The sequence below is a fragment of the Semicossyphus pulcher genome, unplaced genomic scaffold (genome assembly GCF_022749685.1).
Source record: "Semicossyphus pulcher isolate SPU_LCO1_2020_fin unplaced genomic scaffold, fSemPul1.0.p SCAF_8, whole genome shotgun sequence".
Lineage (NCBI taxonomy): Eukaryota > Metazoa > Chordata > Actinopteri > Labriformes > Labridae > Semicossyphus > Semicossyphus pulcher.
In genome coordinates, this window is record NW_027211759.1 from 32,503,238 (window position 1) to 32,526,755 (window position 23,518).

The 23,518-nt window shown below is 39.6% G+C and overlaps 1 protein-coding gene across 5 annotated transcripts in view; it reads left to right on the plus strand.

Moving 5' to 3' along the window:
- mical2b (microtubule associated monooxygenase, calponin and LIM domain containing 2b) overlaps positions 1-23,518 on the plus strand; it is a 52,707-nt gene that overhangs the window by 13,054 nt on the left and 16,135 nt on the right. For 4 of the 5 annotated variants that reach the window (XM_069686263.1, XM_069686264.1, XM_069686265.1 and 1 more), the window contains exons 2-16: positions 1,236-1,641; positions 3,696-3,903; positions 5,305-5,421; positions 6,023-6,124; positions 6,654-6,809; positions 6,946-7,046; positions 8,164-8,421; positions 8,530-8,645; positions 10,350-10,476; positions 10,842-10,932; positions 12,716-12,863; positions 16,204-16,403; positions 18,626-18,711; positions 19,106-19,174; positions 19,300-19,428. In XM_069686263.1, the coding sequence (XP_069542364.1) occupies positions 1,378-1,641; positions 3,696-3,903; positions 5,305-5,421; positions 6,023-6,124; positions 6,654-6,809; positions 6,946-7,046; positions 8,164-8,421; positions 8,530-8,645; positions 10,350-10,476; positions 10,842-10,932; positions 12,716-12,863; positions 16,204-16,403; positions 18,626-18,711; positions 19,106-19,174; positions 19,300-19,428 (2,172 nt within the window). In that variant the 5' untranslated portion in view covers positions 1,236-1,377. Of the gene's footprint in view, positions 1-1,235; positions 1,642-3,695; positions 3,904-5,304; positions 5,422-6,022; positions 6,125-6,653; positions 6,810-6,945; positions 7,047-8,163; positions 8,422-8,529; positions 8,646-10,349; positions 10,477-10,841; positions 10,933-12,715; positions 12,864-16,203; positions 16,404-18,625; positions 18,712-19,105; positions 19,175-19,299; positions 19,429-20,420; positions 20,610-20,856; positions 21,148-21,239; positions 21,375-22,131; positions 22,630-23,151; positions 23,254-23,420; positions 23,514-23,518 lie in introns of all 5 variants that reach the window. The other variant, XM_069686267.1, reaches the window with a different exon arrangement.

Below are 23,518 nucleotides of genomic sequence, written 5' to 3' on the forward strand. Positions count from 1 at the left end.
CACAAACACAGAGCTGTGGAGGGACATCAGGCTTCATGTTCAAATAAAGTTGTCATGTGATGTAAAGAAAATGCTTTTAGAAAATACTGAAAGTGCTGCTCTATATTTCAGCAGCAACATTACAAAGGAGTCAGAGTTTACTCATGGATTGGCTAAAGTAGGGAAGTTGAGCCCGGGGCAGTTGATCAATTAGACAATTTTAGAGCATCTTAGTATAAAGTTTCAAAGGGATCTACAGATTTGTAATCTGCAAATGTGTTTTCCTCTAAAATATCTGCTTTAATTGGAAACACAGGTGTTGTTGCAAATGTATGTTACAGTGGAAAGATTTCATCACTGTGGCATCTTCATCACCAGGTTGCTGTTGGAGTATGAACTGTCTGCCTGTATTTCTGCAGAAGCCGCAGCGTGTGAGCTTCTCCCATGACTGCTCAGCTGAACCCCTCCAAGTGCGCACTCAGTCATAATCCTATCAGGCATTCAGTGGAGCTGCAGGAGGAAAATATCTCTGTTGTGGAGAAAAATATGTGCAGCTTAATTAATGACTGTTTGAACTCTGCAGGCTTGTTGTTAGCAGGGGATATATTCCTCAACAGGGAGCTAAATGTTCGGAGCAGTGCGTATTCCTGGGTGCCTCATACAGAATGCAGGACACTGACACTCAGACTATATGAGGCAACACAATGACCTCTGCAGCTTATTTTCAGTCTAGCTACTAACATACACACATGTTGGAATGTGACCGCTCATTTACATGACTTCTAAGTTTTCCACCACGTAGTGTGTATCCTCATGTTTTGCAGAGGACAATGGTCGTTATTAATATCGCAGGCCAGGTAAGTGAATCAATATGATACAGAAGAGGAAATAGATAAAAAAATATATTTTGTCACAACCTTTGCCGTCTTCAACTGTTAACTGTCAACTGTTAAGTTTTACAGTTTGAAATAAACTGTGTTGTGTTGTAAACACATGTCGCCATGCAAAGTACAAACCCCAATTCCAAAAAAGTTGGGACGTTGGGTAAAATGTGAATAAAAACAGAATACAGTGATTTGTAAATCCTTTTCAACCTATATTCAATTGAATACAGCACAAAGACAAGATATTTAATGTTCACTCTGATAAACTTTATTGTATATTTGGAAATATACATACATTCGGAATTTACACGTACTGGGGATTCATTGCATCTTTTTGTCTCTGTCTAAAAATCTCTTATTTTTGTCTTTCAGAACAAGCTAAGCATGGCGGCAGCCACCACGTAATAGAAGTCAGGCACTGACAGTGTGGAAGGCGTGAACAGGAAAAGGAAGCAGGAGAGGAAGAAGAGACGGAGTGTTAGAGGAGATTGGACTTTTTTTGCTATCAGTGGAGATGGGTGAGACGGAGGATGAGCGTACGGCGCAGGCCAGCGTGCTCTTTGAAAACTTTGTCCAGGCCTCCACCTGTAAAGGGACTCTGCAGGCCTTCAGCATCCTCTGCAGGCAGCTGGAACTAGATCCTTTGGACTATAGTAACTTCTACAGTTCACTGAAGGCTGCAGTCAGCACCTGGAAGGTCAAGGCCCTGTGGACCAAACTGGACAAAAGGGCGCAGCAGAAGGTCTACAACCAGAATAAAGCATGCAAAGACACCAGGGTAAGAGAGACCAACTGTCACGAGTAAGTCGTCTTGTTGCAGGGATTCCATTAGTCGCTCCGAGATTTCACAGTAATAATGGCTAGTTTGTCACTGTGGCAGTTTGTTTTTGTACTCTTCCTTCCTACAATATTTAAATATAATCAGTGATAAATACGTTCATATCTTGGCTTTAAAATAAAAGCCTCCTGTTAGTTTGTTGGCAAAGGAAGCTTGCAGTGTTAAATAAGATAGATGGTAACTTAACACAGCTTTAAACGGCAGTAGAAAAGTTATCAGTAAACAGTAAACAAGGATGATATCTGAAAGTATGAACTGAAACTGATCTCAAAACCTCAAAGATTCAGTCACATGCTACATGTTCTGAAGGCTGAATATAGAGATAACTATCTTGGCATAGCACGATGCGACTAAAGAAGGTTAAACCTTTCACATGGGGAAAAAAATCTGTTTAGACTCACATAATGCATCTGGTATGAATCAGGAAAACAATTTGATCAGTTCAGATAGAGGTCCTGAAGATGTATGTATATGTATGTATATGTACACTACGAGTCAAAAGTTTGGACACACTTTCCCATTCACTTGTATGAGAAAATGTGTCCAAACTTTTGACTGGTAGTGTACGTATTCTGACTTTTGACTGTGCTTTCTTTTTACTGTCTCTCCAGTGTTCTGATGAGTACAACATATGTGCCTTTTCTAAAAGGAATCTTTAACCTAAAACAAAACTGTTGGAATGTGTTTGTTCAATACCCGAATAGGACCTTTTGTATGTAGGTAGATTATTCTGCATACATTTATAATGAGACCAAATTGAATGTAACTTTGAGAGTCTAAAGTACTTGGATACATATAACTTGAGCAAATTCAACTAGGTCAAGTAGTACAAGCCCTGTAGAGGGGAAACATGGAAATTTTCGTTGGAGGATTGTCAAATTGTAAATGGTAAATGGACTGTACTTATATAGCACTTTTCTAGTCTTTGCGACCACTCAAAGCTGCTTTTACACTACATGTCACATTCACCCATTCACACACTGATGGCAGAGGCTGCTACGTAAAGTGCCCAACTGTCAATCAGATATCACATTCATACCCGTTGGCTATGCCACCGGGAGCAATTTTGGGTTCAGTGTCTTGCCCAAGGACACTTCGGCATGTGGCCTGAGGGAGCTGGGGGATCGAACCTCCGACCTTCCGATTGAAAGACGACCGACTCTACCACTGAGCCACAGCCACCCCCAAATTGTTGCGTGTAACTTACTCTGGGGCTTAAACATGTGTAGGAATTTCAGATATGTTCTTTATCTCTTGTTTGTTATTTTATGTGCTGTGCTGATCTGTCTTCTTGTCTGACCATGTTCGTGTCAGTATTATAAGCACCCCATGCAGCATATTGTTGAAATGACCTCATATTTGAAGGAAAAGATAAGATGTCCAGAGAGGAAAGAGGCCAGAGACTCGCAGGGGAAAGATTAACAGAGATGGGTTGGGCTGTGGGTTGGCCAAAAATAACATCTAAATTATCATCCCACACATTTTTTAGAAGAAACGGCTACTTGGAGAAAGATTCTGGCTCTGTAGCTGGGTCAGATCTGTTATCTGGAGCTCTGTATCTCAAAACAATATTTTTCTAACTTAGTTTTCAGAATCTTTTGTTCTGTTACATGAAAAATGTCTAAAGTTATTCTCCCAAAAGTAATTCAATAAACCCTTCACAGGCTGTGCTAATTAATTTGCAGGCAGCTTCAATAGATAGTTTCTTACTTTTAAAAGGCAAACTGAATTCTGACTTGGAAATTGTACATTTTAAAATTCCACAGATTTGATTTCACCCAAACTCTAAGAAGTGGCTCACACCATATTATAATACTTATACTATTATTATTTCTCCGTTTGATCCTTCCAGAACTTTCCATTGTCCATTATTTTTCTTCAATAATTATAGCTGAATTTAGCTCCTTTATTTGAGAGTACTCTCCCTGTCTTCTTTTTTGATTATTAATGTGTGCAACTGTACCCCCATTTTGCTTTCTTGCATCTTTATGCAGTGTTTGATCATCGGTGGGGGTCCATGTGGTCTGCGGACAGCCATCGAGCTGGCCCTGTTGGGCTGTAAGGTGGTTGTGATTGAGAAGAGAGACAGCTTCTCCAGGAACAACGTGCTTCATCTCTGGCCCTTCACCATCCACGACCTTAGGGGCCTCGGAGCCAAAAAGTTCTATGGAAAGTTCTGCGCCGGCTCCATTGACCATATCAGTGAGTGTAAATCTGTGTCGTTGGTGATCTTTTAAAAATAAGAAGTGAGAGAGCAAAACTGTGAACTTATTTTTTTAAACTTGAAATTCAGGCCCTTTTAAACCAAAATATTGATAAACCCTACCTAAGAAAGAATATTTTAAAGAATATTTTACTTCCTGTTTTAAATAATATAAAATGCAGAGTATCCTCGAGCCATACATGTATATAAGCGTGTGTGCGTGAGTGCGTGTGTGTAATCCTCACAAAAAATGCCTTTTATTTCTGTTCTCTGTATTTAACAGTGTGTCACTGCGGTGGGGTGGTGTGGGGTGCAGATGTTTCTGGCTGTGTGACAGTAACCTGTGAGAGGAGTTTTTCCAGCAGCCTTGTTTGCAGTTTGTTTCTTTAGTCTGTCTCTCTAGTGGGATGTTTCCGTTGGCGCTCCTTTCTCTCTTACTTTAGTAAAAAAGTCATATATTAATATCTGCTCTGAAAGATGAACTCTTGTGAGTGTAGGTTTCATAAAGTTGTTGTCATGTAGAAGTGCATGTCTTCCTCCCATAAATGCTGATGAGAAAGCACCTTTAAATACTAGCTGCTGAGCTACAGTACATGCACATATCTAAAAATACATGCCAAGATGTTATTGAGCTATGACATTTCGAGTGTGTTGAGTATGGATACACAGATCTGACACTGGTAGACAATCTGATCTTTTTTATGGAGATCAGGTATTGACTGTGGCCTAACATATCTAGATTAAATGCAGTTTCTTCATCATTTTTTAAATAAGATTAATTATCCACAACATTGTACATTGAGAAAGCCGTATCAGTTTGGGGAATTAAAGACCTGGTATTCATACAGTTTATATACATAAACATACATAAAAAAATTAGAATAATTGAGGAACACGTTTTTCAAAGTCTCATATGTTAAGTGTTTTTTAGGTTCTTTCAAAGTGAGCTAACTTATCATAAACACAAATGGTCTTTGAGCAACAAAAGCTTTAACATTTGATTATCCGGTCTTAGCCAATATACAGTGTTTATTGTATTAGCTAGGCAAACTTCCTCTATTAATCATGTCATTAAACTAACCTAACCTCTTTTTAAAGCTACAACTGGGCCTATTTATAGCTTTGTGATAAGATTACAGTAGGCTGCATTGGGTAGTTTGTCTGTAGAACTAAAGGAGCCAGCACCTACAGACTACACTACACTGGTGTTACCAGGTGCAAGGTCATCGATAACGGCTTGCTGTTTCATAGTAAATAAATGCGTATTAAACTCACCTCAAGTCAGTCTGATTTTAAAATGCATATTTGATTTTGTGTCTGTACAGGGAGCTCGCTTTACAATGTGTCCTTTTTTGGAAATAAAACTTTAGCATGTGTGCATTTGTGTGTAACCACTCCAGGCATCCGCCAGCTCCAACTGATGCTACTGAAAGTGAGTCTGATTCTGGGGGTGGAGATACATGTCAACGTGGAGTTTGTCAAACTTGTGGAGCCGCCGGCAGAGCAGACTGACAACAGTAAGTTTGCACACGTGTGTGTGCTATAATCTCTATGTTAAAGGGTTGTGAGTGGCAGTGACACACAGGGACACTCTTGAATTTCTCTGCTATGTATGGGAAGATCTCTGGTCACAAAAAACATATGTAAAAGTAATCACCAAGTTTCAGAGAGCAGACATTCATCATTGCAGGATTTATAGCAAACTATAGAAAATAATAAGAGTCTATTCATAGAGTCATAGAGAATTTGTTTCCCGAAATATCTAAAATATCCTTAATATGCCAAATGGGGACTTTCTCACTTCACAACTCCAGGAAACATAACCGGCAATTTGTTGACTTAGAGGACTGAGCGCTATTCTGAAGCTTGTGTGGCAGGAAGAAATATCCAGGTAAACCTCATGTGGTCAGAAAAAGGAAACAGTTTCTCAATCTAATCAGCAAATCAACATAACGTGAATAAACACTGTTAAAGTCCCAAGCATGTATTATTACTTTCCTCCAGTCTTCATAGAGCTTTTGTCCTGTCACTTTCACTCTCTTTAGATGACATGTATGTTATGGTATGAAAACAATCAAATTAAAGTGGGTCCATTTGGTTTGATGTGTTTCTCCTCAGGTCCTGGTTGGCGAGCAGAGGTCCGGCCCTCAAGCCATCCTGTCTCAGACTTTGACTTTGACGTTGTGATTGGAGCTGACGGACGGAAAAACACATTAGACGGTGAGTAAAAATGAAAAACTAACCAAACTCACAAATGGGAGTGGTGCTGTGGGGTGAAATAGTCTGAAAATGTTTGTTCCTGATGCACATTTGTAAGACAAATTTTTGCCGCAGTCAAAGCAGTATTTGTTTTTATTGTCCTGGAAAACAGGTGAAGTGTCGTCAGGATGCTTTCAGCTAATGGCTAAAGCATTTCCTGTTGATATACTTTTAACTGGAAGCTTAATAGTGTGTGTGGGTCAGCTGTGTGTGGGGTGCGTGTGCAGGTTTCTGAACTGTTTGAGAGCTGTGTTGGCTCTCTCTCTGAGAGTGTATTTCTTATTTCGTGTGTCTTCTTTGTGTACTACTTGTTGTTTTTGTCTTCATGAGTGCTGAGAATATCTCTCATTATATATTATTTTTGATGTTTGAATCCAAGTTTAAGTGTGTAACTATGTTTTTATAATGCTTAGAAGTTAGCTATTGATGAAATATTTTCACTTGGCCTTTACATGGGTCATTGCTAAGAGTTTTTTCTCCTTCTCCACAGGTTTTAGTCGCAAAGAGTTTCGAGGGAAGTTGGCCATCGCCATCACAGCTAACTTTGTCAACAGAAACACCACAGCAGAGGCCAGTGTGGAGGAGATCAGTGGTGTGGCTTTCATCTTTAACCAGAAGTTCTTTCTGGAACTCAGGGAGGAGACAGGTGAGCAACACAGAGTATAAAGTCCACACGTCTTCTCTGTTTGAGCTGTAAACAATGCAGTGCAGTCTGTTTACTTGTACCTACATTTCTTCTTCTGATAGAACTTAACTGACCCTTTGGTTTCTATTTTTTTTAGGAATTGACTTGGAGAACATAGTTTACTACAAAGACAACACCCATTACTTTGTCATGACGGCAAAGAAGCAGAGTTTACTGGACAAAGGGGTCATCATAAATGTGAGTTTACTCATTCACACACACACGCACATCACCCAATTTTAGGCTAGGTGCCCTGTGTGTACGACAAATACTGGCGATTGACCAAATTGTAACATAGTTGTCAACTGATATTTTCCCTTATAATTTGCATTGATAAAATTGAGACTGAAACACATACTTATAGGACAGCCACACACACACACACACACACACACACACACACACACACACACACACGGATTGCTATAATTAAAACCATGTCTCAGAGCAGATAGTCAAAGTGTTTTCTGGGTACACAGGACTGTGTGTGTTTGCCAGGGCAGTGAGCGGCAAGCTGAAGGAGTGAGTAGAGAGCCTCCATAGGGGATGATAATGAAACAGGGCTTCAAATAAATGTTTGCACACGAAAACACACAAACACAAACACACAAAGCTCTACAATATATATTGGAGATGCAGTGACATACACGTGCAGACTGTCTCTTTCTCTCTGTCACACTTACACACACACACACACACACACACACACACACACACACACACACAGGTGCTGAAACCCGGCCTCACTGTGCCCTCAGTGGTCTCCAGCTCATCTTACATTAGCCGTTAGTGCAGAGTGATTGCAACACTTTGTCAGCTGTGCATGCTCACAGGCCTCATCACTCATAATATCTCACTGATTCAACTTTGTAGTCCTCTCACTGTGAAACTCAGCAGTCTAAATGTATTTCATTTCTTTACTTGACAAATATGAATTGTGTTTCTGAAGCAGTCTAATATGTGTAACTTTGTCTTTGTTTCAGTGGTAGTTCTCAGGATTTGTTTTGATAGGATTATAGGGTGTGTTACATCACTCTTCCAAACAAAATGATAGTTATTTTATGAGAACTGATTTTGTTTTACTTTTCCTTGAAATAATAAAAACCCAAAAGTCAATCATACATTTTTCATTGGATGTATTTATTGGAACTGATATAACAAGAAAGTCCTTTTTCTGTTTTATCTTTAATAAGCACTACCTCTTTAAGAAGAGTCAGATAAACTTTGAATATCAGAAATACTTATTATGAAAATATTTATAATGGCAGTTTTATCTATTACTGAAGTGCAGCTTCTCTTTTAAATTCTACTGCAGGATTACATAGAAACAGAGCGACTGCTGAGCGCTGACAATGTCAACCAGGAGGCATTGCTCTCCTACGCCCGTGAGGCAGCGGACTTTGGCACCAACTACCAGCTGCCATCCCTGGACTACGCCATCAACCACTATGGGCAGCCGGATGTAGCCATGTTCGACTTCACCAGCATGTACGCCTCAGAGAACGCCGCCTTGATCAGGGAGAAACATGAACATCAGCTACTGGTCGCACTGGTGGGAGATAGCCTTCTTGAGGTAGGACAGTGACAGTGTGTGATGTGTTCTTGTGACATTTAGGCCTCTAGTCTGACTGAGGCTCACCTTTATGTGTGTTCTTGCTGACATCATGTTCTGTGCTTGCAGCCATTCTGGCCGATGGGTACTGGTTGTGCTCGGGGTTTTCTAGCTGCCTTTGACACTGCTTGGATGGTGAGGGGCTGGACACAAGGCAAGAGCCCTCTGGAGACACTTGCTGAGAGGTGGGTGATTTCTGTTCCACAGCCTGTAACTTTATTTAAACGTCATTGTCTGTCGTCCTCAATTTATTTTCTCTGGATTTCTTATAAAGATGAAAAGCATCAGCTGAGATAGTCAAAAACAAGACGGGTTGTCTGTAAAACTCTTTAGCCTAGGGCAACATAACTTGGCAGCCATTTTTAGACACTCTACATAAGTGTTTTGATGTACTAGAGGATAAGAGTTTTCTGATCAAAACTTTATATATAGTGTTGAAGGCAACATTGTGTGCTCTCAGGTTGCCAGTCTTTGCTTTAGACCAGCGGTCCCCAAGCGGTGGACCGCGGTCCGGATCCGGACCCAACTGCCTTCATCTCTGGACCCGGACCTATTTAGAGTTTTGACAAGCGCATCTATTGTAACCTGCGCAGCTTTTTTGTTTTTGCGGTCGTGATTTGGGGGTCCAAGAAACTCGCAGACCAATGCATTTGTTGTAAATCATCACACGTGACGCTACTCAGCCAATCAAATCTGTCACTCAGATCGCGACTGACCCAGTGGGTGTGTGAGAATACGGATACAGACTGGAGAGCCAGCTGACAAGAGAGTTACAGAGACACAGTGGGAGAAAATAAGTGAGTTAGGGAAAAGTAGATATGGCGTGCTCTAAAATCAGAGCAGTTGAGAAATTCGAGCTTTTAAGACTGGACAGACTCGTATATGTTCCGTGACTGTGGTGATTATAAAACGTGGACATTGTCTGACACTGTCACCTCGTTTGTCTCTGAACTAAACTGCAGCCTGGAGTCTCTGTTAACAAACACTTCACTCATAAACCTGAGAGTTACACAGAGCTACATCAGGCTTCATTATCATGACTAGTTTTTCTCTTATTCCTGCAGTTCTGTTCTTATATGTATGTGCCCTCTTTCTCTCCCCCTCGCTCTCGCTCTCTCCAGCAGTCCGTCAGTGTACGTTTTAAAGTGCGTTTAAATGTTTTTTTATTTCATAGTCATTGCCCGTTTTAAAACTCACTATGACTCACCATGAGAAAAAGTCTAATGCAACTGCATTTCGGCAAAACTTATAATAAAATTTGGCAAACATTAAATAAAGTATAAAGTGAATCCCCCTATTATGGTCAAATCCTGATAATTCTGTCAGGAGGCAGAGAGATAGCAGCTTAAGTGAAGAGGTAAAGCTGTCTCTCTCTTTCATTTGATTTCTGCATGCACAACATTATACAACCAGTAGTACCAGATATTATATTATTTGTTTTCATTTACAAATAAAGACACTTCCATCATAAACTGTGGCATAAAATAAACCAAAAATTCAGGAAATAAAGGTTTTGACACTCAAAATTTCCTGGGGGAGACCCCCCAGACCGCCCAACATACAAACACACACTATATTTCATTACCAATACTGAAGTATTCATTCTTATTATTGTTAAATTATGAGAGCTCTGTGTAAAAGTTAGTAGCATTATTGTAAAAACTATTTAGCCTAATTGTATTATCTTTTTTTGATTTGACAGATGTTCAAAATGTATAAATGTGTGGTACTTTTGCTTGGGAAAAAAATCTATAACTGGACCTCTTTCAAGTTTAATTGAGTACCCCTGCTTTAGACAGATCAAGTGGTTGCAGTGTAGTTCTCAGATCCCTGAAGCCTCACTATCAAGATTCTTATATTATAGTTATATCTGCCTCTCTGTTCCTCAGGGAGAGTCTGTACCGGCTGTTGCCTCAGACCACCACAGAGAACATAAGTAAAAACTTTGAACAGTACTGCATTGATCCCGCCACACGCTACCCCAACCTCAACTCCAGCTGTGTACGCCCACATCAGGTCAGTCCAACACTTGCATGATAAGAATGAACTTTATTGGTATAGCAGCTTTATCAACAAAGTTACACACTCGTTTCAGAGGACAATCAAATGCTGATGCCCAAGAATATACAGAAAGTATTTTAAATGACAAATGACCACAAAGTGAATAATATGAATAAAGAGACAGTTTAATCATGGGACTTCTGCTGCAATTGACGATGACATCAGCATAAATGTTTTAAACCACTTTTAATGTTTAATCAAGTGTATTATGTTTAAACTAGTTTAGAAAATTTTTACCATTTGAATCCTATATTTTTCTCTCCTTTCGTCCATCCCACCTTTCACCTCTTATATATATTTTTTTTCTTTCTCTATTTAAGGTGCGTCACCTGTTCATTGATGGCCAACAGGAATTAAGTCAGCTGGAAATGGGAGGACCAAGACGTAGATCAGTAAACTTATCCAGAAAAGGTGAGATGATGTAGTCCTAAGCATACAGTCTCATTTAATGTGTTTGTTCATTTTTAACATAATAAAATGACAATTATAGCAATTTTTTTTGCTATAATTACTACGTTGAAAAAGAAAATAAATTGAATTCCTAAAAAAAAGTAGAAAACAGCAGTACATGCTTTCCCCATCGTTCCTAGATTACATGTCTGTGTTAATGTTTAATCTAGGATGTTGAAAACAGACTAGAGATGCATCAAATATCTTTGGAAATTAGTGCCATTAAGTATTGGTGCCAACTACCCAGATGGGACTGTACTGCACTTTTAAAGCTTTCCGTCATGCTGTAATGGTAATCTGATCAGCCTATGAGTCACTACTTAGATTAGATGTGTCCACAACCCCATTAACACTGCATGACAGTGTTCCCTGAAGCCTGTTCTAAGTTAAATTAAGACGCTGCAACTGTTAATGAAATTCTCTCATCCTGGGCTCAATGAGCAACCCTGCTGTTTACAGCTTTCTTTGAGAAAGGTTGACATCATCGTGAATGCTTCCCGAATCTCTTCTGAGGGAAAACTTTAGCCTTATTTCTATCACAGGCTGACACATCTCATCACAGACAATGCAGCTGGATAACATTACACCCACATGTACTGACCTGTGCTGACCTGCTTTACTCTGCAGCAGCAAGGTTCGACTGATAAATGCTGTGAGTACAGCTGTCTTTCCTATGATGCCAGTTTCTCCCTGGTGGGAACAAGTCCAGGAGGAAATTTTAGTATCAAGGTTCAAGCTACATTGCTACTTTGCATATTATCACCTCAGGTTGTGATGTTACGGCTAACTTGTAAGCAAACAGTGGTTTTATTTACGTAGCCAAAGCAATATTAGTTATAATTTTGAGTTGTGTATCAGGCCACCTGATGAAAATGAAATTTAAATACTTATCGGTACTCTTCTTTTAGCTTTGTTTTGGTTTCCATCAACTCCTGCCTCCTGTTGCTAAAAAGGTTTCAGAAACCCTAACAGCAAAAGTTGTGATCTGTGAAGCAAAGTCTTGAATTAAAGGCACAAAATAATGCTAAATAGAGCTGATGGGAAGAAAAAAGAGTTGGTGGTAATGATCTGTGTGTTTGTCACCATGAGTCACCCTTTTCCCTTTACATATAGTTATTAACCCATGGATTGTTGTATAAGGAGAATTCTGAGTCAAGACACCGAAGAGCAAACAAATTCTGTGTTCGAGTTTCAATGCCTAACATTTGACACGTATACGGTAGTTAATTATGTACACCTAATTAGAACAACATCAGTCGATTAAACCTGTCTTGCTCCTAATCCTACTTTATGAGGGTTAGTTCAGTTTAACTCAAATGTGTTGTTTCAACTGTGTGCCTCCTCTATAAAACACACACATAACTGTAAACAAAAGCCTCCAAAATGTTTGTAAAGAATAAGCAACGCCTTATATCCCACAAAATGTCTTTCAATACATAAGGTATTAATTCAAGCTTTCAGGAACCTATTCCAGTCTTTATTCCCTTTTCCCTGCACTGGTTACAGTTACAGTTATGCATCTTAAAGCACATCAAAGTAATTACTGCAGATCTTTTAAGTACGAGTTTGTGCACTGACCTGAATGTCTGCTCTGTCTCTGTCTCTGAGTGTACTGCCATGGGTTGCTTTGCTTTAAGTTTGTTGTGAAGAGAATTCACCAGGCTCAAGTACACCTAACAGTCTTATGGTTTTGTTATGTAATGAAGTGATAAGACCGTGCTTAGGATGTGATATCTCTGTGCAGACTCCGAGGTGCGTCCTGGCCGGCTGCTGACCTGGTGTCAGAGGCAGACTCAAGGCTACAGAGGAGTTGATGTCACCAACCTCACATCTTCCTGGAAGAATGGCCTGGCCCTCTGTGCTCTCATACACCGCCAGAGGCCCGACCTGATGTAAGAACACACACAAAAGCACACACTATCCATGCTGGAAACAAATGTTGAAAGGACGGTTATTCAAGTTGTGGCAGTTTTCTGTTTAACTTGTGATGAGACCTGTCCAGACTGGCTCCGTTTGAACTGAGCATCTTATTACAATGAATGTGTGGGATGAAATGTATCCATGAAAGTTTTGTTTAAACAGTCCACCCCTAGCCCAGAAATATTAGATCTCAGGAGAGATCAAAAGAGATCTAATATAGTAGATCTAGAATACAGGAGGGACCTGAGGGACCTAAGCAAAAAAAAACATACACACAAGATGACAGGACAATAAATGATCTAATAACAACCATCACACACACACACACACACACACACACACACACACACACACACACACACACACACACAGACACAGACACACACACACACACACACACACACGTGGCCAGAGTAAATAAATGTTGTAAGAGACAAAAACGAGAAGAATCTCTCTCTCTATCTCAGAAAAGACACAGAATAAGTGTCTCCAGCTTCTAGCTTTGTTTAAGATAATTCCAGCTGCAATATTACCAGAAAACAGTCTTCCCCTGTCCAGAATTGGTATGAGAAACCTTCTAAAGCCTATCAATTCATAATCTATCTCATAACTAAACTACAGATTTTTAAATATCTTAATATGAAGCCCTCTAGATGCCAGTCATGACCATCCAACTTTTCATATAACTCAGTGTGAGTGAGTGCAATAGCTATCTTGGGTATAAATTAAATATCTTGTGGTAGTTTAGTGGCAGAATACAGAATATCTCCATTATATACTAGTCATTATGGTTTTTTTTCTTTTGGACAGAAAAAGCAAAAAACAAGCAATAAACAAACAACAGTTTGCATAGGGAATACAAGATTGTGTCACTAGTTAAAGAACATTGCATTACACTTTTTACTTGAATCATTTCTATTTTATAAACCCAGTTAAAAGCAGTGTGCTTAAGGGCGCTGGTTTGGCTCGGTTGGTAGAGCAGGCGTCCCATGTATAGAGGCTACAGTCCTCGTCGCACTGATCGCAGGTTCGACTCCCGGTCTGCCGATCCATTTGGTGCATGTCATCCCCCACTCTCTGCTCCCCACATTTCCTGTCTGTCTTCAGCTATCCTATGAATAAAGGCAAAAAAAGCCAAAAAAATAATCTTTCATCATCTGAACATCTCTCAGCTCATAAAGTTGTAGTTATAGTTTTAGCTGTATGTAGTAAAGCTTTAATTAGTGATTCATGAATTTAAATTAAATATTATTGTGCCTTGAACTTTAAAAAACAGCTGACTGTTAACAGGCATTGCAATCCTCATTTTGAATATTAAGATCGTGTATCACTTTGACTCTTTCCTCTGCAATACGTTGTTTGACAAATGATAGAGAATAGTTTAGTGGATGTCATTATTTGATGCTCCAAGTTGCATGTAATTTTGTTGTCACTTCATGTCATGATATATCTCTTTCAAAAACATGCTCTCAGACAGTCCACACTGACCTACTACTGACCAGTTTGCGCACACCAACAGCAAATAAAAGTGTCAAAGTTTGATTGATGGGAATGACATCATTACTTTGAGAAGGGCTCATACTGTAGACTCAGACCGACGTCATCTAAATCCTTGTTATAGCAGGTAGCTGTGACTTCGCACATACTGTATTATCTGCACTGATATATGCAGGGTTGGTTTTTTTTTCCTGTGGGCTCCACATACTTATCAAACAAAGAAGTTTTAAGCTATGATAGTGGTGGGGCTCTTAGTATGGCCTTACTAACTTTATCAATTACCTCTTTAATGCAGACATCTTTGGTCCCCAGAGAAATAATCTGTTTTGTGATCCCTTAATGAACATATAAACTAACCTGCTAACATTAAAAGCTCACATGCTAAGTATTAGCATGTTAACATCAAGTACCATTAGAACTAGCATTCAGACCAATGAAAGTTCAGCCTGCAAGCATTGACTGAAATGTTCTTAAGAGGCAACTTTATGGATAATCTTTTTGATTTGTAGTACAGTTACTCTTTGGAGTTTTTTCTAAACAGAACATTATTTCAGGAAAATCTGTCTCTTCCACTGAAAGTGTTCCACTATCTTCAGCAACTAGTTGCTAACTTCTCTGACCTGATGCTGAGCAGGTGTGTTGCAGGGTTTTAGAGCTTTTTCCCTGCCAGTAGATGGAGCACCTTCATAGCCAAGTAATTATTAATTTCATTAAGCAAACGATTGCTGGTTTGTCCTTGCAGGCCATGTTTTGTGACAAACCATCTCTCTCTCACACGCACTCGCGCACTCACGCACACACACACGCACGCACGCATGCACACACACACACACACACACACACACACACACAGTCATACAGTGTTGACAGAGGATGCCATGCAAAGTGCCTTCTTATTAGGATCTTATCTAAAAGGAAATTGATTCTAGGTATTAAAAAATAGTAGTCATAGTGTTACAAGTTGTCAGACTCCACAGGGATACGGTTGAACTTGACTTGTTTGCCCCACTAGTAATATAACCTTTATTTTATTTAAACACGAAGATCCACTGAGGTTGACCTAATTTACAGTGATGTTGAGTGACAGACAAGTCAAAAGCATTACATAACAAAATACAAAATGCAAGATAAAAACAGAGAAAACCATACAAATGCGATAAAGCAAAGATAAAAACAGGGGAAAATCACATGATAAAACAAAGAGATTCACCTAAAACCGTTGCATAGTGATATACAGTGGTTTGTGATCATGGTTTTTAATTGTGCATAGTCTGGATGAGTATCAATCTTTAAATTGTGTTGGAGGTTCTTCCAAGAATCAGGAGCACTAAAGGAAAAGGCAGATTTTCCAAAGTCAGAATATTCTATTAAAAAGATATAGTACATTTTATCAATTCAAATTTTATTTTCTGGTGTACTATGACCATAACAGCCTTAAATGTGCACTAGCATGGCTGGAGACTTTTTGTCTTAAGATCATCACATCAGGAAGGGGATTTGTCACTGCAGTGCATACAGCTCTGTATGGACACTAGATAGGAAATTGTTATTATTAATAGAATTATTGTTATTAGAGCAAATTAGAACATTATAAATGGCTCAGTTTTATCTTCTACATTTTGAATCACTTAGTGAATGAAAAACAGAAAAATAGGTAATAAAATTCAGATTAAGAAGCATCCTCCTGCAGTTTTCCTCCTCACCTAACCTCACCTTACCATCTGTCAACTCTGCCAGTAATGGGAATGTGGAACATGTTTCAAGAAACAAAATAAGCTCATAGACTAACCTCTCCTCACTTTGGTTTCTTCTCAGTGACTTTGACTGTTTGAACGAGGAAGACATGGCGGGGAACAACCAGTTGGCGTTTGACTTGGCTGAGCGAGAGTTTGGCATCCAGCCTGTGACGAGGGGGAAGGAGATGGCAGCAGAGGCGGAACCAGACAAGCTGCTGATGGTTCTCTACCTCTCCAAGTTCTACGAGATGTTCAGAAACACCCCAGGAAACAACAATGGTGAGGCTCCAATGGTGATCAGCAGATTTGATAACATTAAAAAAAGCAATTAGATACAGGATAGGATGGAACGCACCAATGCCTGTGAATCCTAAGGGCTAAAGCAAACAGCCTGATAGACTCCATTATCAACTTAAGAGTTTGCGTTCTCCTTGCTCTTAAATTTCAGATTAGTCTTCAGTAAATTCTTGAATGTAAATGCACAAGATTGGAAGCAAAAAAAACAACCCCAACAAAAAAACGACCATGACACTACTTAGAATTAAGGCCTCAATTAGTACAGAATTCAGAGTCTTACCTCCTGCCTGACTTTAAATCCCTGTTGAAACAAAGGAAATGATCAGTTTACAAATTCACTCCAGCCTATGAAAAGGGATCCAGCCGTTAAGAATTAAAACATGGAAAGGTGCCGGGGCCAGCTCTGCAGTCCATGGCTAGACACAAAGTTTAACACTAAGCACCAAAAAAATGTGTACCCTACCATAAGAAATTGTCAAAACAGAATCTCATGCCCTTTTCCCTAATAGAGAGGGAAAACAGTGCTTTTGCCCTTCCTGTTTGGGTTGTAATAGTATTACATATTATCCCCATAAATCACTGTTAGACAGTGTGGAGCAGCTGACAGGGTCACAGTATATTTTGTTCTTCAAAAAACGATACAGTGAGTTCTGCTGAAGTATTTAAGCCCTGTCTTATTTGACATAAGTGAGGCTCAGGGACTGTTTTATCCACTGTGTGAGCTAGAGTTGCATGTTACACAACCGTGGTCAGGTTAGTCCCTGCCAGAGACATGACTGGTATGTGTGCTATGTCTGTGGAAGCCATATCCAATCACTCCGTGTGACTCTGGAGGCCCTCGGCTCCGGTCACACCACCACTGTAAGTTCAGGCTTTGGCTACGTTTCACTTCTTTTGCTTTTATGTTAATGTACTGCGGATATCTGTGTGTGACCCACACTGTTGTCACCAAGGAGCGATCCACGCCTCTGAAAGGCTGGGAAAGTAATCTACATCCAGTGAGCCATTTTCACCGTCCATTTGGTGGAAATTTAATTGCAAACATTTTAGGAGCCTATTTGTATGGTTTTGATATATATAGTTAGCCTTTATGCAAAGTTGCATTACTGTTTTTTGGTCAGCTTTTGATTATCAAAATTAGGAGCCCAAGAATGAACCCCCTTTATATTGTATTGATTAGAACTTTATCTATGTTTGCTGTTGTCCAGTGTTGGATTGGCTGTTTGTATGCAAACATATCAGTTATTTTAATGTCTAAAATCTTTATGTGGAATCTTTTTCTTTATTTTCTCCTTTTAAAATGGCAAATGCTTATTTTTAAAGAAAATCAATCATGATGAAAAATGGCCCCAGTTTCTCTGTTAATATCAACTATACAAGTTGCTGCAGTCAAAAATATTAAACTTCTCAATTCCTTTACACCCAGACAGGATTCAGTGGCAAAATTGTAAAATGCATACAGGTGGGTGAAAACAAAGCCCTATTAATAAAAGCTTACGAGTGGTTCACCATAAGAAGTTGTTTTTGTGCTTGAAACTATTTGAAACAGATACAGTTATGTGGGGAAACTGTCCAAATTCCAATAACTATACTCCCTTCATGTTCTGAGAGCATTATTACCTCTTAATATCTGGCAATCTCGACAGTGCCTCCCATTTTAATATATTGATGGATTGTAGAAATAATTTCAATTTAAACATATAGCAACTCAGTCTGCTACTGCTGTGGTATTTTGAGAGAAAAATAATCCCTTCTCTAGCCATGATTGTGTGAAATAGATAAATAAGCTATGTCACATACAGCATGAATTTCCACATGCTAAAGTTACTGGCTTGCTTTTGTCCTCCTGAAATGTGCTCATCTTTGATGATTTTGGACACACATAGTGAATTTCTTACTAACCTATTGTGCCCTTGGTTAGCATCAGTACTAGCATTAGTATTTCTCAGTGACTTTTATATGTCATGTTTACAACCAGAATTGACTGTTTTTTTTATTTGTGCATTGAAAAAAGAGGACAACTGCTGATGATGATGATGTTTATTATGTCCCAGCTTCTTTGTAAATATATAATCTGTCTGTTGGGGCTTAACTTCCAAATGCATCCAACTAAACAGCTATTAGAGTTTTACCTATCTGATATAAAGCTTAATCAGCATATTTCAACAAAAATTATTGTCATATTCACTGTGTTTATATTCCAGTTTCAAAAGAACCAGATGAGAATACGGAGGAATATCGTGCCAAAACAAATAACAAGCTGCCTCAGCCCAGGAAGAGGATACCCAGGGTAACATTCTTCACTTGTTGTTTTTCTCTTTCTCTGGTCGATGATGATTTGATGCTTTCTCTGAGGATCCTCAAAGCCCTAATCATTCATCACCTGCACACTATTCACAGTCATTGAAATCTTGATGAGATAAGGTAAAGCTAACTTAGACATCAAGAAATTGTTTGTAATTTTATCTAATCATGAGCACCAGCCATCAACCTGCACTGTGATGCAAGCTGTGTTTGATGTCTGCTCATGTGAACAGTATAATGAATGGTTAGCTTACAGTATCACCTTTTTCTCTCATGACAATCTGATAGGCTCCCTGTTTGTTTGAACACAATTCAGATGGGCAGGTTTATGATTATGTGTCTTTGTGAACGAATCTTAATCGTGGTGTCTGTTGTCACAGGATGACAAGAAATTGGAGGAAGATTCTGTTTACAAGAGGCGGCGAAAAGGCAACCACTACCTCACAGAGGTAGGGTCAACTGAACATTTCAATGTTCTCAGTTATATTTAATGTTAAGTTATTAATAATTTTCCCTAATACTATTTCCTCCTCTCTTCCCTATAATCTCATCTCTGTCCCTGGCCTGGCCTCAGCTGTCTTGTCACAGTGCCCCCCCTGCTGGTGAGGATGGAGAGTTGCGCGAGAACAAGGTCCGCTCCATGGCAACTCAGCTGCTGGCTAAGTTTGAGGAGAACTCCTCGACAGCAAGTACTGGCAGCAAGGTGAGAGAAAGACGAGGTGTATACCATTCAGATACCCCATATCAGAAAGGACTGTGATATCCATTTCACTTTCAGACCCACAACAGTCGACATAGACTGTATATTTACACAAAATGATTTCGGAAGTTGTTGTTCCTAATTATTTTTTGAAACCAGACTTGAATAATGTGTTTCAATTATTATGAGCAACTGAAAACCTAACGTTGGAATTAAATCACTGTATCTGTCTTACTGTATGAAGTTTGAGTTCCCCTCTTTGAAGTCTCCAGACGACATTAGTATACTTTTTAAATTTAAACAGGTGGGCCATTATGAGTTCTGGCACTTCAGCCACTTCTACTTTAACGAGGTTAGGGGGTTGCACTGTTTGACTGACAGAAAGTAATCGATATGACAGAGACCTGATTGATTCTATCAAGGTTCGATTGCCAATCCTCAGTTCTTTTAATGTTTTAAGTCTGCATTTCACCAATTCATTTTGAACAATAAGATTTTGACTTTTACTTGAATTTATTTGAAAGTGAAATTATCTTTATTAATAAATAGGCAATTTCAAAAAGGGGTTTTCAGGCCCTTACTCTTCAATATAGAGTAGATAAAATAAAATACATCTCTATCACTTTCTTCTGAATAAATATTTGAGAATTGAATGACAATGACAGTTATAATAATAAATCTATTGCTACATCTCCACACTCTTACTTTATATTATTATTCATTCTGAGCACATTTGGCACCAAGAAGGCCCTTTTAGCCTAATCTAGTCTTTGTATGTTGAGATTAGTGAGGCACCTCCTTCATTATGTGCCTCTCTCATCTACCATTCTGCTTCTAAAATGTGCTCAATAGCTGCATATTATCACCAGATTATGTATTGCCATATCTTCAATCTTTTTTTCACTTAACTTCCTTTCCCTTCTTTTCCTTTCCTTTCCTTTCCCCTTGCTCTCCATCCCTTTCCTTTCCTTCCTATCCTCTCCTCCTTGCGTCAGTCTGTTGAGGACCCAACCGATCCATACTTTTCTTCTCCTCTGTCTCCTTCCACCACTCCACTTCCTCTCTCCGAGGAGGAGGAGGATGAGGAAGAGGAGGACGAGGAGGAGAGAGAAAACCCCCGTTTTGCGAAGCCAAAGGACGCCCCCCCTCCTTCTCCCCTGCCTCCCCCTCGCCCAAAGTGGCAGGTATGCCTCCCTCTGAACACTTCTCAGCACTTCTGTTGTTGCTAAACAACCCAGTGGCTTTCTCTCTTACATTTGAAGTTTGAAATCCTTAAGATGAATCAAATGTGACCTCAGTTTTTCCTTGATCCACATTTGTTAAAGGAGCTGTGAGTTTCATTTAAGCATAAACAACAGGCAATATGTGTGTGACATCTGTGTAACTACTGAAAACCCTACTCTCTTAGTCATCTCCTTTTCCTGTTTCCAGCCTTCCATCTACCTTCGCTTATTGGAGAATCCCAGTGCTGTGGCTCAGCAAACAAGTTTCCTCTATATCCCCCAAGGTTCTTCCTCTCAGGGCGACCACAGTCGCTCTCCTTCACCCTTGCGCTCTAAGAGTCCATTAAGTCCTCCCCGCTCACCGAGCCCTAATGTTGCTAGGCATTACATCCCAGAATGCACCTCTCCTCACCTGACCACCAGTCAGCTCTCTGTTTCTACTCTGTCTGTCTGGGATAATGATCATCCCTCTGAAAGGTCAGAGGAGTCAATGCTGCAGGTGAATTTTACACCATATCTGCAAAATATTTTTCACAACAAAAAGTTGACTAATTTTTATTCTGAACTCACCACCACCTGATGTCCGTGCAGGGTAAAGATAAGAGACTGTCTACTAGAGAGTTTTCTGGAAGGAGTATAAAGGATAGAGCCGTCCTCCTCTCTTCCTTGTTTCCTGGGTCCAAAAAACCTCCTGCTGCTCCTCTGTCTCCTCTTTCCGAATCACAGGTTGTGTATTGCACCAACCATCTTTTCATGCTTGACTTGTTGTACTAGAGGGTACTACATGTTCATAACAACAGCATGCATCTTAAACAAGACGTAAACAGTGGTTCTGTGTATAAAAGGTGCTATCTAAACTTCAGTATTCATTCGTAGGTTTTAAATCCAGTTTAGAGTTGCTGCTGAGATTCAAATTGTTGTGGCAATTATACATTTATATTTACTTTGGTATTACAGAATTTCTGCATATAAGTTCAAATTATTTCCAAATTTGGTGTTGAGGCTGAACTCTGTTTGAGTACGCTAGTAAACACTAACTTTGTGTTGTTTGTAAGATGCTAGTGGTCTATTAAAGCGTGTGGTTTGAACTCACTTGATTGACAGTGGCCTGGCAACATAAACAATTAACCCTGCAACTTAGCTCATATTTGGTTTCAAATATCCTCCTTCTGGATTTGTGCACAGCAATGCTTGAAATCACTTTCACTATTTCAGAAGACTTTCTCTATTAATCAGCCAAACAGGACTCCAGCAGACATAACAAGAAGAGGGCATTTAACCTTGTTTCTGTCCTGGCTTGGCATTCACTAATACACTTGACTTTTTTCCAACTTAACTTTGTAGAAAAGTTCCCTTTGAAAACAAAATGGAACTGATTTCACTGTCATTGTGTGATAGTCAATTAGCTTTAAGAGTTATTTTCTCTCCAGTGTCATCCCTCTGTTCTATTCAGTCTCATTTGTCTTTGCCTCCTCTTCTGTAGGTGGAACTGTCTACATCTTCTCCTTTCTTGTCACCTTCTCCTCCTGCCTCTGTATCTAAGAGCTCCACCATCTACCCTGTAGTCCACCCTGTCCCTGACCCCACTGCCCAGGCTGGCTTCTCCTCTGTCCCCCCTCACACTGCTGGACACAAGGACAAGAAACAGAAAGACTCCTTTGCTCCCTCATCCCTCTCTGTCTCTGAAAGAACAGATCAAATCTCCTCTCCTCGTGTTGATTCTTCTACATGCAACAACAAAACATCTTCTGCCCCCTCCTCAACTTGCTTGGATGAGCTCTCCTCTCCCCTTTCTCAAACAATCTGTGAAAATGGAGACAGCAGCTCATTTTCTCATCCAGTTTCTTTACTGCACAGGGAAAACTGTGAGAGGAAGCATGAGACTTCTCAGAATAATCTGGAACATGAGCAGGAGAAAGTCCACAAAACTGCTCAGGAGACATTTGAAGATAAGAAATTAGCTGAAGATGATCACACGAAGGTAACCAATACCTGGTGCATATCAATCACCAGCTATTGTGACACATGTCATTAACTTTAAGACATCTAAATAACCATTACAGTAATGACAAATGACAAATTGGCTTTGGACCTCATGTCTCATATTTTTTTGTCTACTTACAGTGTTTAAGCATTACATTACATATTATTCCTCTCCCACTGAAATGTTGTTATCACTGGGATGTAAAATCCTGTTTAAACTCTGGAAAATAGGATTGCCAGATTAGCTTCATTAGACTGTGGTAACTTAGTTTGATGTCTTAATGGCTCATTAATATGGTCAGAGCATTCATACTCATTCTTACTCCAAGAAGCACATACAATATATCATTTGTACTCTCTTGTATTTCTGATTAGCAGCCAGAGGAAATGGTGATGTTAGATCAAAAACTGTGACTGTAACTCTTTAAAGGACCAAAATGATTCTTGAAAATTCAGATTTCATTTAATATAAGAACTGCCTATCATCATACAAGTGATGTGCATTCTGGTGTTCACTTAGCACAATGGGAGCTGCTCTCTTGAGAGCCCTAGAAGAACGGCTCATAAGTCAGTTGTTCGCTCTGAGAGTTGTCCGACTGGAGCTTCTAGTTACATGAAAGAGGTACCAGTTGACCCTTCTGGGTTAAATATGTTCATGAATTCAAAGTAGATCATGCTTTTACAGCTATTTCATCCTGCCCTCTTTCTAACTCCTCTCTATTTTCCAAATTCTTCTGTTTTTCCCTCCAACCCTCTGCCCATTCTGTGCCACTGTGGTGTTAATGTTAGCGTACAGTTGGAAAGGTATCATCAGCCATAGATGCTAAAGCTCAGATTCTGGCCGTCCTCTATGAGACAGACCACAGGCCCAATGCCATGCCGGTAAG